The sequence below is a fragment of the Bufo bufo genome, chromosome 6 (assembly GCF_905171765.1).
Source record: "Bufo bufo chromosome 6, aBufBuf1.1, whole genome shotgun sequence".
Taxonomy (NCBI): Eukaryota; Metazoa; Chordata; class Amphibia; order Anura; family Bufonidae; genus Bufo; species Bufo bufo.
In genome coordinates, this window is record NC_053394.1 from 340,765,882 (window position 1) to 340,781,299 (window position 15,418).

At 43.5% G+C, this 15,418-nt stretch overlaps 1 protein-coding gene across 1 annotated transcript in view; it reads left to right on the plus strand.

Moving 5' to 3' along the window:
* PTPRT (protein tyrosine phosphatase receptor type T) overlaps positions 1-15,418 on the plus strand; it is a 429,759-nt gene that overhangs the window by 188,552 nt on the left and 225,789 nt on the right. The window contains exon 4 of the mRNA XM_040436598.1: positions 7,344-7,425. Coding sequence (XP_040292532.1) covers positions 7,344-7,425 — 82 coding nt within the window. The remainder of the gene's footprint in view (positions 1-7,343; positions 7,426-15,418) is intronic.

Sequence of the window (15,418 nt, forward strand, 5' to 3'; positions counted from 1 at the left end):
AACATGTCCTATTCTTGTCCGCAATTGCAGACAAGATTAGGCATTTTCTATTATAGTGCCGGCGATGTGCAGTCCACAAATTGCGGAATGCACATTGCCGGTGTCCGTGTTTTGTGGATCCGCAAAACACTTACGGACGTGTGAATGGACCCTCATAGTAAAATTATTAAAGGTTACGTTTTATCTTCATGTATATTCTAATGGATTGCCTTCCGTGTACAATGTTATAATATACTTTCTATGTTAGAAAGTATATTATAGTGCATTTGTATTGTGCGGCAGTTGTGTGCGGTTCTGCTGCGATACTGCAGGTATATAGAGGGACAAGCGTTATTGGAACAAATAATTTCTACTGGTGTTATATACCAGTCGCCCCCCAAAAAAACTGATTGAAGCGGGGTGTTATATACCAATATACTTTCTTTATAGTGCATATGGGTACTGTATAGTGCATTTGCGCATGCGCGTACGCGAAAATTATATTGCCGATATTTCGCATTGAAAACAAAAATGAATGGAGATCGCAAATTCAAATAATACATCTAGTATGTCACTGTCCATGTTGTGGGACTATTTGTGCCCTTCTAGTAACTATTTATTGGCTGCAAATATGAGCTGAAGGTTTTTCAGGTTCGCCTGCCATTAAAATGAATGGGACCCGCCGCGAACTTGAGGTTCGCAAACATTTGACCGCGTTCGCGAACCGCCCTGGCAGATGTTCGTCCATCACTAGTAATAATTTCTGTGCTTCATATGTCCTAGGGGATTTAACACTGGGCGAGTCATTTATAGAGAAGGATTTGAGTGTCCTTGTAGATCATAGATTGAATAAGAGCATACAATGTCAATCAGCTGCTTCTAAGGCCACCAGGATATTGTCATGCATTAAACGAGGCATGGACTCGCAGGGCAAGGATGTAAGCATTGGTGCGGCCTCATCTGGAATATGCAGTTCAGTTCTGGGCACCAGTCCATAGAAAGGACGCTCTGCAGCTGGAAAAAGTACAGAGGAGTACTAAACTGATAAGGGGCATGGAGGGTCTTAATTATGAAGAAAGATTAAAGAATTGAATTTATTTAGTCTTGAGAAGAGACGTTTAAGGGGGAACATGATAAACCTATACAAATATATAAATGGGCCATACAAAAAATATGGTGAAAAACTGTTTCATGTAAAATGCCCTCAAAAAACAAGGGGGCACTGCCTCCGTCTGAAGAAGAAAAATTTCAGTCTACAGAAGCGTCAAAACTTCTTTATTGTAAGAACTGTGAATCTGTGGAATAGACTTCCTCAGGACGTGGTCATAGCAGGAACAGTGGACAGTTTTAAAAAAGGTTTAGACGAATTTTTAAAAGTAAATGACATTAATGCTTATGAAAATGTGTAGAAATATGAGTCTCACTTCCTTCTGGGATTCGCGTCCCCACCTGTCCCTTGGTTCAACTTGATGGACTTATATCTTTTTTCAACCATATTAACCATGTAACTACCGTATTTTTCACCCTATAAGACGCACCGGCCCATAAGACGCACCTAGGTTTTTGGGGAGGAAAATAAGAAAAAAAATATTTTTAACCAAAAGGGTTTGGTCTGTGGATGGCACTATTACTGGAGATCTGTGGATGGCACTATTATGGGGGATCTGTGAAGGACACTGTTATGCGGGGATCTGTGAAGGACACTGTTATGGGGGAATATGGGGATGGCACTATTATGGGGGATCTGTGGATGACGCACTATTATGGGGGATCTGTGGGTGACGCACTGTTATGGGGGGATCTGTGATGGACACTGTTTTGGGGGATCTGTAAAGGATACTTTACAGGGGGGATCTGTGGCTGACACTGTTATGGGATTCTGTGGATGGAACTGTTATGGGGGATCTGTGGATGGCACTGTTATGGGGGATCTGTGGATGGCACTGTTATGGGGATCTGTGGATGACACTGTTATTGGGGATCTGTGGATGGCACTGTTATGGGGATCTGTGGATGGCACTGTTATGGGGGATCTGTGGATGGCACTGTTATGAGGGATCTGTGGATGGCACTGTTATATATGTGCCATCCACAGACCCCCCACCCCATAACAGTGCCATCCACAGACCCCCCAGCCCATAACAGTGCCATCCACAGACCCCCCACCCCTTAACAGTGCCATCCACAGATGTCCCCCATAAAACTGTCATCCCCCGCTCCAGTATACAAATATAAAATGTCTCATTCAATTAAAAGTGATTAAACATGCCCCCTCACTCCTAATATTACCGTACACCCTAACAGCTTCTGTACAACGCAAGCAGGCAGGCCGGGCGGCCGGCGCATCACTCACTGACGTCACGTGCCTGCGCCGCCTGCTTCATTCATAAAGTAGGCGGCGCAGGCACGTGACATCAGGGAGTTACGCTGCCGCCCGGCCTGCCTGCATTCTACAGAAACTGTTGGGTGTACGGTAATATTAAAAGTGGGGGGGGGGGGGGGCATGTTTAATCACTTTTAATTGAATGAGACATGTTATATTTGTATAGTGCAGCACTGGAGCGGCGGGGCCAGAGTACAGTGACTGCACTGGCCCCGCCGCAATTGCCAGCCCCCAGCTCCTCCCCGCTCGCTCATACATTGCCGCCTGCGATGTAAAAATGTCAGCATTCGCCCCATAAGACGCAGGGGCATTTCCCCCCATTTTTTGGGGGGGGAAAAGTGCGTCTTATGGGGCGAAAAATACGGTATGTAAAATGGTGTATGCTGTAAGATAAATTTTGCGTGTATTGCGACATGTTAGACACTTTCTTTTTCTTACATAGCCTCGGCTGGATTACTTTACACCAGTATTTTGAACCAAAGCAATGGTGCACAGCATTAACAAATTTAGCGCATTTTACTGCTCGTCTTGGCCATGACACTTTTTCCAGACACATAAGTCTAGAAGCATTAAAAATTTCAAACTTGGCCCACGCCATCTACATATTTATTTTATTTTTTTGCATTTCATAATTAATATCGCTAATTATTTCTGCTTTACATACTTAAAGGTGCTGTCTCAATTCAGCAGCTGGCATTTATCATGTAGAGAAAGTTAATACAAGGCACTTACTAATGTATTGTAATTGTCCATATTGCCTCCTTTGCTGGCTGGATTCATTTTTCCATCTTATTATACATTGCTAGTTTCCATGGTTACGACCACCCTGCAATCCAGCAGTGGCGGTCGTGCTTGTACACTGTAGGAAAAAGCACCAGCCTATGTGCACTCCCACGGTCCCAGCCAACAGAGAGGTCGGCGCTCTATCTTATAGTGTTCAAGCACGGTCACCACCGATGGATTGCAGGGTGGTCATAATAGAAATGAGCAGTGTGTAATGTGATGGAAAAATGAATCCAGCCAGCAAAGGAGGCAATATGGAGAATCACAATACATTAGTAAGTGGCTTGTATTAACCTTTTCTACATGATAAATGCCACTTACTGAAGTGAGACAATCCCTTTAAGTTTAAAGGGGCTGTCTGGGCATATAAAAATCTATTAAAAGATTGAAATTAATAAATCTTACTAATATACTTTAAAGTGGCAAAGTACTTTCATTAAACTTTTTATATGTTATAGGCAGGGGCGGACTGGGCACTTAAAGCGGCCCAGGAAAAAATACTAAAAGTGGCCCCATTTTGTAGGCAGGTCAAACTTAACAAAAGACAGGGCAACACAAGTAGGCAGGGACAACAGAAGTAGGTGGGGCCAACAATACTGTAGTACTGTAGCCTCAGCTAAATAACTCGGACATGCTGCAGATTTCAAATACTGAAGGAAATTATACGCCCATGTGGATAGCTCTATTCATTAACATTACCAGCGGATTCCGGACCATAAAATCCGGACATTGCAAATACGCTCATCTGAAAGCGGCCTCAAGCTCTGCTGACTCAAAATTTGTACACCATTCCTGCAGAAAACCCAACTATTTCCTGGTCTCTTCTTGATCATCATCAATCACTTATCACTTAGCAATACCAAAGTGACCCATGTACCTACCATGGTAGCATAGTAGTTCACAGTGTGATAGATGGATAATGGGGCTTGGCGTAGGGAAGCATCCAACTGCTGGTATGCTAATCACATGCTTACATTGTATCAGAAACTTGAACTCTCAGAAAAGTTCATACTAACAAGAGTCTACATCCAATTATATAAGCAGCTGGTGCTTTGCAATGATGTTACATTTCCATTTGCAACCCTACCCGCGTTAATTTTGTAAGCCAACAAGGGAAATAAACATGTTATCTGAACAAAGCAAGCAGCTATATAATACAGTGTATCGCTAGCTGTAAAATTACAAATACCCTAGGATATTGCCTCAAGAGGATAAATTGTTTAAAACATCGTCTTGGAAAATCAATTGTTTGTTCTAATGCAAAAATAAAAATAAAAATCCTTAAGTACATTACTTGTTATCACCAGTGAAACAACATAGCTGCCAACGAAAAGATACACACGTGTACACACATGTAGATAACTCCCATTCTACCCCCCCACCCAGTGTCGGACTGGGGCACGTAGGGCCCACCAGTAAAATTTATTTTGGGGGCCCACCGTACGGATACATTCGAATATAATAAATAATTTAACAAGTTTTTTATATTAACATAGGCTGGTTGAGGTGCTGTACATTGAATATATGTATGTAGTGCAGTAAATCTAATGTGTTATGTGCCACTTGTGCAGTGGGTGGGAGACTAGGGGCCCACCTTACTCAGGGACCCACCGGGGGATTCACCTGTACCCCTGTGGGTCAGTCCGAGCCTGCCCCCACCCCACCCCAGAGCTCTTCTCCTGACAAAGTGCAAAAGTGCAGTAGCCTATAACAATCAATCCACAATTAGTGTTGATGTATATGCAAGGAGACAGCGGAAGTGAATGTTTGATTGGCTTCTATGGGTTTCTGCACAGCTGTGTCAGTGTTAGAAGATATGTCTCATTAACTGGGATTAAATCACTTAAATTTAGGACATAGTTACTAGCAAAGAACAGGCACTTGAAGCTGCCGCCCTGGCTGTCACGCCACCGTTTTTGATATTCATTTTTCTGCACCTTGTAAACAAGAAACTCGCTGTACAAAATGATAGTCCATAATGAATATTTACCAGCGAGGTATATATTTATGTGCACCATCTGTACGTCTGGATGTGGGCAGCCCAGTGTGAAGATGCTAGCAATCACCAGTCCTGGAGCATGAATCACTAGGTAAGCTGTTAAAGGGGTATCTCCATAGTGATTGTTTCTCTGTAATGCCCCGTTTTCCTGCACTCCACCTCAGTGATGTGACATTTTCCGCTGTGTTGGTTCCCCATCCAAATGGCATCACGTTTGCATCCAGGGGCAGAGTGGCCATAGACCCTACCGGGAAATTTCCCGGTAGGCCAATGTCCAGAGGGCCGCCCAAGCCTTCCTAATGGCTGCGGGTCAGGTACATAGTGATCTGATTAATTTAGGAGCATCAGGTACTTACGCACCTGACCAGTGGCACCGTGGTATTTGGTTCTGCTAGGGTGGTATTTTGTGCTGAACTACGGTATTGCTGGCCCTTCCTACTCGTGCTGACCCTGCCTACTTGTGTTGGCCCGCCTTCTGTCAATTTGGACCCGCCTACAACATGACATCACTTTTAGTCTTTTTTCCAGGGCTCTCCTCTGTCTACACCTGAGGTGTGGTATGGTTTGAAAGGCTCAGCCCTATATACAACATCATCAGTGACCTTACAGGGCAGTGTTCTGCTCACACTCCTGGACCTTTCCCTGTAGACATGATGTCAGCAATGATGCTGGGGATGTTCACAGAACAGACTTTGAAAATCCACCTGCAAAATTCAGAGTGGAATCAAAGTGTGTTTTTTTTTTCAGTGTCTTTTTTTTCGTGCATTTTTTTCATACTTTTTTTCACGTATTTTTGATGCAGTCTTTTAATGCATTTTAAGCCTGAGGTTTTGTGGCGCAGATCCGTGCCAAAAACCGTGCAGAAAATGTGCAAAAAAGGCATGAACACATATGGAGGTGATTTTATTATGTTTCCCATTCATATCAATGGGAGATTCAGCATGGAGCGTTTCTAAAGGCTCAGAATGGGCCACTTTAGAGCTATTTTTCTAATAGAAATGTACGATTTCAGTAATTAATGTACATTACAAAAATGGTTAGTATCACAGTCAAAACAGATGTGTTAGGCCCCTTTCACACGGGCGAGTATTCAGCGCGGATGAGATGCGTGAGTTGAACGCATTGCACCCGCACTGAATACTGACCCATTCATTTCTATGGGGCTGTTCACATGAGTGGTGATTTTCACGCATCACTTGTGCGTTGCGTGAAAATCGCAGCATGTTCTATATTCTGCGTTTTTCACGCAACGCAGACCCCATAGAAGTGAATGGGGCTGCGTGAAAATCGCAAGCATCCGCAAGCAAGTGCGGATGCGGTGCGATTTTCACGCACGGTTGCTAGGAGACGATCGGGATGGAGACCCGATCATTATTATTTTCCCTTATAACATGGTAAACGCATGGCAAAACGCATTACAATGTTTTGCACTCGCGCGGGTGTTCCCGCAACGCACCCGCACATTTTCCCACAACGCCCGTGTGAACCCAGCCTTAGTGCTTGTGCTCCTAATATTTTAAGACCCTAGCCACAAACCTGGCGGCTAGTGCTGAATCTAGGGGTCATTTTAACGTGGTTGTGCACTGCATACACATATTGATGACCTATCCTCTAATTCAGTAATAACCAATGATATTTTTGAGTCAAGAGAGATACATTTTTTTCCATTTAAAGTATTAAATTAAGCAACTTTGTATTGATTAAAACTAAAGCCATACACCTATATATCTCCATATATACTTATAGATCTACATATCTATCTCTATCGTTACAGAGAAATGTGTGTGTAGTCTGATCCCACACCATCATGTGCTATTTTTCCCTACCTGTCCTTCCAGTGTCTGAAGCAGGGGTCACATATAAAGAAATGATGGAAATAGAAAAAAAAACCCTAGAGAGTACTGAAATGGTTGATTTGGCCGAGTGCCCATAAAGACACTATCACTGAGCAAGTAGAGACCAAAGGGAAAGATTCCTACTTATATTTATTGGTCTGAGCATTTGATGTATTACATGATGTATCGCATGGTAATTGGTTCTCGGTGCGTCTAGCCTAGGAATGAGTGATGTCAATATGAGTCATGTGGTGCAAACTTTCTCAAAGTCACATTGATGTCATTGATACCGTCTGAGACCTAAGATTATATTCTAATATGGGCAGAACTGCGGATATTACAAACTATCAACTTTCTTTTGCAGATTATAGTTGAAGCTGTCTCTGTTAAGGACCACCCTGGTTACATTGCTGTTGATGAAGTCCGCGTTCTGGCGCACCCATGCCGTAAGTACATATATTAATCAGACATGATGACCCTTAAAGTCTTCTACACATTTTCTGTCATGTCTATGAAAATGATCCTCTTGATCCCTCTTAAGGGTCCTCTTAAATGGGCCTATGTTGGGTGAATAACGAGCGCCAACCTAAGATTTTCAAGTTGACCAGCACTTGTTTAAAGTGCATTTCAGACAGGGCCACATGCTGCTGATAGACAAGGACTTTAGGTGCCACATGAAAGAAGTGATCTCTCAACAAGGAAGCGCTTTGCTCATTTATCAGGTCATTGATTGCATCTTTAGAAGGTCCACTTATCAGGAACTAACATTTATTCTTCATATTTGACCTGATCCTGATCAAGTATAGAAGGACCTTTAGGCAGCCGAATATGTACCTTAGTGTAGCGCAGCCAGAAATGCTTTGTCTACGGCAACTTTCACATCTGCATTTTTGCTGGATCCGGCAGGGGATCAGCAAAAACGCATCCAGTCAATAATACAACCTTCTGCATCCGGTCAGAACCGATCCGGTTGTATTATCTCCTGAATGAACAAGACGGATCCGGCACTAAAACCATTGTAAGTCAATGGGTGCCAGATCCCTTTTTTTTTTTTTCAAAAAAACATCCGTCTTGATCAGCATCCTATGACACACGCAAAAACGCTGCTTGCAGCGGTTTTCTGTCATGCATGGGAACGGAATGCATTCTGGTGCATTCCGTTCCCATTTGTTCAGTTTTGTCCCCATTAACAATGAATGGGGACAAAACTGATGTGTTTCCCTCCGGTTTTGAAATTCTCTGCCGGATCTCAAAACCGGAAAGGAAAACGCAGATGTGAAAGTAGCCTAACCCATATATTTTGTGCCTTTTCCCTTCCCCCTGTTGGCTTCTGTAAATGTATATTTCGCTCCCTTATGCTTGCTAAGTAGGTAGGCTTTTTGTAGTGTCATGTAAGGGCTGTGAGCTCCATCCAACCATATGTCTCCCTATTTTGCGCCCTCCCCCCTCTCACAGCAAACATTGGGGTGGAAATACTGCAGCTCAACCCTCTCCTCTTTGTCTTGCATTTACTGTTTTACATTAGGTGTGTTTTATGGAGGCTGTGGAGGTTTCTGAAAAATGTTAGAGAGTCAGCAGATAGGTAAGGGTGAACTACTACTACTGAAAGCTGAGGAACCAGCCACTTTACCAGGATAAGAAATTGTACAGTTTCATATACACTGCTCAAAAAAATAAAGGGAACACTTAAACAACACAATGTAACTCCAAGTCAATCACACTTCTGTGAAATCAAACTGTCCACTTAGGAAGCAACACTGAGTGACAATCAATTTCACATGCTGTTGTGAAAATGGGATAGACAACAGGTGGAAATTATAGGCAATTAGCAAGACACCCCCAATAAAGGAGTGGTTCTGCAGGTGGTGACCACAGACCACTTCTCAGTTCCTATGCTTCCTGGCTGATGTTTTGGTCACTTTTGAATGCTGGCGGTGCTTTCACTCTAGTGGTAGCATGAGACGGAGTCTACAACCCACACAAGTGGCTCAGGTAGTGCAGCTTATCCAGGATGGCACATCAATGCAAGCTGTGGCAAGAAGGTTTGCTGTGTCTGTCAGCGTAGTGTCCAGAGCATGGAGGCGCTACCAGGAGACAGGCCAGTACATCAGGAGACGTGGAGGAGGCCGTAGGAGGGCAACAACCCAGCAGCAGGACCGCTACCTCCGCCTTTGTGCAAGGAGGAACAGGAGGAGCACTGCCAGAGCCATGCAAAATGACCTCCAGGAGGCCACAAATGTGCATGTGTCTGCTCAAACGGTCAGAAACAGACTCCATGAGGGTGATATGAGGGCCCGACGTCCACAGGTGGGGGTTGTGCTTACAGCCCAACACCGTGCAGGACGTTTTGCATTTGCCAGAGAACACCAAGATTGGCAAATTTGCCACTGGCGCCCTGTGCTCTTCACAGATGAAGCAGGTTCACACTGAGGACATGTGACAGACGTGACAGAGTCTTGAGACGCCGTGGAGAACGTTCTGCTGCCTGCAACATCCTCCAGCATGACTGGTTTGGCATTGGGTCAGTAATGGTGTGGGGTGGCATTTCTTTGGAGGGCCGCACAGCCCTCCATGTGCTCGCCAGAGGTAGCCTGACTGCCATTAGGTACCGAGATGAGATCCTCAGACCCCTTGTGAGACCATATGCTGGTGCGGTTGGCCCTGGGTTCCTCCTAATGCAAGACAATGCTAGACTTCATGTGGCTGGAGTGTGTCAGCAGTTCTTACAAGACGAAGGCATTGATGCTATGGACTGGCCCGCCCGTTCCCCAGACCTGAATCCAATTGAGCACATCTGGGACATCATGTCTCTCTCTATCCACCAACGTCACGTTGCACCACAGACTGTCCAGGAGTTGGCAGATGCTTTAGTCCAGGTCTGGGAGGAGATCCCTCAGGAGACCATCCGCCACTTCATCAGGAGCATGCACAGGCGTTGTAGGGAGGTCATACAGGCACGTGGAGGCCACACACACTACTGAGCCTCATTTTGACTTGTTTTAAGGACATTACATCAAAGTTGGATCAGCCTGTAGTGTGTTTTTCCACTTTCATTTTGAGTGTGACTTCAAATCCAGACCTCCATGGGTTGAAAAATTTGATTTCCATTTTTTTATTTTTGTGTGATTTTGTTGTCAGCACATTCAACTATGTAAAGAACAAAGCATTTCAGAAGAATATTTAATTAATTCAGATCTAGGATGTGTTATTTTTGTGTTCCCTTTATTTTTTTGAGCAGTGTATTTACATATGCTACCAATGTATGCAAAAATTATAGGAATAGCTACAAAGTTCTCAGTATTCCAACCTGTTCCAGTCTAGCTCAAACTTTTGCTTCCTCTTAGAGTCTATGCAGTCTAACATCCGTAACACATCATTATCTTCCATCTAATTGTCCTTTATACTCGTGCTCAACTGTCTATAAATACTACACACTTCTCTGTTTTTCCTTCCCTGCTGAATATCATGCTGTGCTCTGTCTCCTGCTAATTTCAATCCTGCTTTATGTTATCTTACATTTAATACCCTTAATATCTGCTTGATTCATCCTCTCAGTTCAGCAAATACATGTATTGAGGTGTGATTATAAGGAATATTAGATATTGTAGGGGGGCAGATACTTCATAGAGCAATTAACTGACAGTTTGTACCAGCGAATGCAAATAAGCAGTCAGGGTTAAGCATGAGAAAGCACCGCTATGTCTCTCTCTATTTTGACTTTTTTTGGTTGTTGCTGCTTTGATTTGCTAGTTAATTTTTTTGTCTTATGCATGTGGAACAATGCAACAGTTTGGAACAACAGGATAGGAAAAACAATGCCCTGGGGTAAGACAGGAAGTATAGCATGTATGAAGGGTCATACTCCTTAAGCATGGGTGGGACTTCCAAAAACAAGCAGAGGTGTAGCTATAGAAGGTGGCATATACAGTAATAGGTGGAGGGTTCTATTAAAAATCTTAAAGTGTAACTGTAATTTTAGTTTATTTTTAATATTGTGTAGGGACACTGTTGTTAAACATTTTTTGTAATATACTTAAAGGGTTTCTACCACCAGAAATACTGTTATGTAGCTGACTGACATTAGCGATGCACTAATGTCAGCACTACATAACAGTATATTATTGACGTTTCTCCCTGCAGCCGTTTTGGTAAAATAAGCACTTTTATAATATGCTAATGAGCCTCTAGGTGCTATGTGGGCGTAAAATCAGCACCTAGAGGCTCTGTCTACTCATCCTTTATCCCGCCCAGGTCCCCTGTTCTGCCCTCCCCACTCCTCTTGATTGATGTGACGGTTCACTTCTGTATTCGGCGCAGGCGAACTACGTCACAGTGAGGAAGCCGGCACCAAGAGAGCGGCCTTCACTCACTGCGCCTGCGCCGGAGACAGAAGTGAAAGGCGCAGGCGCGGGATTCCAACAACGATGCTGCGAACCGTCACATCAATCAAGAGGAGCAGGGCGGGCAGAACAGGGGACCTGGGCGGGATAAAGGGTGAGTAGACGGAGCCTCTAGGTGCTGATTTTACGCCCACATAGCACCTAGAGGCTCATTAGCATATTATAAAAGTGCTTATTTTACCAAAACGGCTGCAGGGAGAAATGTAAAAAACACACTGTTATGTAGTGCTGACATTAGCGCATCACTAATGTTAGTCAGCTACATAACAGTATTTCTGGTGGTAGAAACCCTTTAATTAGGGAAAGATGTTTCTTTTTTGTACTAAAAAACTGTTTGTAAAATGTCTTCTTAGCAAAGCTGTGACTGAGGAGAGTCTGCTAAGGAGAGTCTTTCTTCAGTCTTCAGCGTTTTGTTGAGCGCTGAAGACACCAGTGTGTCACAACTCTGTTAGGCAGGGTGATGGGCAGTGATAGTTACGGCGCATGTACATAGTCAGGGACTAGGGTGGTGACAAGAAGCAGGCTGGGAGCCTCTGTATGTTGCACACAGGTGTCTTCAGTATTCAGTACAACTAAAGAAAGACTCTTCTTAGGCTACTTTCACACCTGCGCTTTCCCTTTCTTTCCGGTATGGAGATCCGTCATAGAATCGTGAAGGAAAACGCTTCAGTTTTGTCCCCATTCATTGTAAATGGGGACAAAACTGAATGGAACAGAGTGCACCAGAATGCATTCCGTTCTGTTTCGCTGCGTTCCCATGACACACATAAAAGCGCTGCAAGCAGCGTTTTTGTGTGCGTCATGGGATACTGATCAAGAAGAATCCGTCAACTCATCCGAAACACAATGTAAGTCAATGGTGATGGATCCTTTTTTTCAGACACAAAAAACCCCAGATATGGCGCCCATTGACTTACAATGGATTTAGTGACAGATCCATCTTGTTCATTTGGGATATAATACAAGTAGCCTTAGCAACACCCAGTTACATCTTTGCAAAGAAGACTCTTTACACCGTTTTCTAGTACGAAGAAACATCTTTTCCTAATAAAGTATTTTGCAAAAGTGTTTAACACCTCTAATAAACGAAAATGACTGTTATACTTTAAGCAAGAGCTTCAAGTTAAGCCTGTAGGGATACTTGAAGACTGCTATTGGTGGTTTGTGCTTACTTACTGAGGGATATTTAAGAGGGATAAATATTTGATCAGTGACAGTCTGACCTCTGGAACCTCCAATAATCACAACAATGGAGGTCCCACATCTCCTGTTGGAATGGCGTGGTGCTGGAACATGTGTGCTTCCACTCCATTCAAACTCGGTGGGACTGGCAGAGGTAGCTGAGTGCTGTATTAGGTTATCTTTTAGACTGTGAATGGAGTGGCTATGCACATGCTCAATTGCCGTTCCACTCAAATTGGAGACGTGGGATCCCCATTCTCATGACTCGTCGAACCCCCACCAATTATACAACTTATCAGCTGATTGAGTCCTACAACACATTGTGCCTGGTTTATCAGTGGATTTCCTGTGAACAGTCTATTGCAGACCTGTACATAAGTATAGTTACATACATCTGTCTATGTGCTCAGAAAGACTGTTTCAGGCGACCATAAAATCCAAACCCAATGTGAGCTCAGCCAGTTCCGATGTATGTACATTTTACATGTTGACATTTTTTAGTTAGACACCTTCCATGATAGAACAGAAAGCCCAGGAAAGCAACATAGGGTAGCACAAAAAGCACAAATAATTGAGGAGTTGCTCTATCATAGTACTGAGTGAGTTAACTCCAATAAAAATGATATCTCATGAAATCCTCTATAAAACAGAGGATTTCATGTTTTAGTCTCATGGCATAAGATTCAGTGTCTTAATAAGACTGCAGTGATGCAGCGGCGTCTATTAGAGCCTTGGGAGTGGGGATTTCTTAGCACTTGGAAAACCCTTCATTCTAGAGGATATGTGTGATACACAAGCTTATCTCAGCCATGGTTGGCACTCAGAGACTTATAATAATAGTCTGCTCCAACAGCGTAGACAGATTTACAGACCTAATCTAGGCATGTTTGTGCGTAAGGCGTTGAAAACAGACGTCCCTGGTGCCTGTTTATTACTAAAAGTTGAAAGATACAAATCTTGTTGTCTGTGTTCTTGCAAGCAAAAGGGCCATGTAATATTTTCCTGGGCTGGAAACAAGGGAGCAGAACATTTTCTGTTATATTAGGAAAAAGAGATATTAAAAATCGCTGGGAGTAGTTTTAAGACAATACATTCATATGTCGGTATAACCTGATAAAATGAAACATATGTGTCCTACGTATTAGGAATAGTGTTGAGCGCTGTGAGGAATATGGATCGTTATTTACTGGCAGCCATGATTTTCATCTGATTCACCCTTGTCAGTGTACATGCAAAATAAGTTCTCACTTCAACCCTCTGCTTGTCAGATATCCGAGGTAGTGAACTCCACAGGGGTTCTGGCTTCAAGGAGGCCACATGCATACGAATTCACACCTCAACCAGTCAGCCAGGAACCAAGCTGATGTAACAGGAAGAATCTCTCAGCATGGGGTCTCAGCCCTTGCCCAGATCAATTGTTTTCCCCCAGACATCATGGAACCGGCGTTTCATAACGAATTATGAATTGCCCGTCCATCACAGATATAAACCCGTCCATAAACATATTTGTGTCCCTGTGGCCACGATGAACAGGCCCATGGTCTTAGTGTGGTAGTGGGATGCCAGGAAAGGGAGATATACATATCTTCCCACAGAAACCAAATAACAGTACCATGCTTGGACTGTACTGGTAGCTGGAACCCAGGATGATCCATTGGTCCCAGAACCACCTCCATGCAACATTCTGGTCTGGAGCCATAAGCTCTAATCGGTTTTGTGGTTCATGTGCTGCCAGCTCAGCAGAGGGGAGGTGGACCCCTCCCAGAGGCCAGGAGGGGAGGGGCCGGATACAGGTTAAAAGGCTTGTGCCAGCAAGCGGGCGGGTCTTTTCTCTGAAAGGGGCCATGTGTTTGGAGAGACCTGGAAACTGCTGACATCACTGCCCCCACGTGACCGCAGCCAAGGACTATTCCACCATCATAACCCAAAGAAACATTCATCTACCCGATAAATGATTTGTACTCTGTGTAATCCTGTTTGTACCATACTAACTGTATTTGTAACCTCAGACCACTGTATATATTCCTTGTGTATAGTGTGTTATCTAGTGTGCCCTTAAGGCGATTAAATATTTAATTTAATCTTGTGCTGTCTTGTATCTCGATCACGAATCCCCACGTCCATGTTTCGGCCTAGTTATAAGCTACCGCGGGTTGGTTTCTCACCCTATATAATCCCGTTAGCGGACCCGGCTTATATCAAACGAGATGCTGGTTGGCAGATTTCCCAGGCTGAGGAAGCGCTGTTTCACTGGGGCAGTGACCAGGCTCCCTAAGCTTGTTGCCTCTCTGTGCCAGTGTGGACAGTCGGTGTAAACTGTACCAAGCTGACCTTACATGCTCCTTCGGGAGGGCGTAACGTCACGTCTTGGTAACCAGTGACCCTACCGCGTCTCATGAGCTCTACGTAGTTGACGTCCGGCGTCAGTCAGGGTACGGTATTCGTCACAATCGCGAATATTCGAATAGCAAATTTTTATCGCAAATATTTAAAATATAGTTAATGTAAAAGTTAAAAAATTAGCGGGCACTCATACACTTGGCAACCAAATTGAGATGTGCAGAAAATATTTAATGTTAAATCCCCATAAAAATAAAGTGATAAAAATAGTTGATAACAATACAATAAAATACAATAACATATATTAAAAAGCAATCACATATATACTAAATGGTCGGTATAATCGATATATGTTCGATAGATAATCGATAAATAATCGGTAAGTTCGATAATAATCAATAGTAGTCAATATTATAAATCGCACCGAAAATCTTCAAGTAATACCCAGGCTTTGTATGTGCTGTTATTGCAAAGAGGAAGGTATTTCCTTTATACCTCTATCCCAGATTGAGAAGGT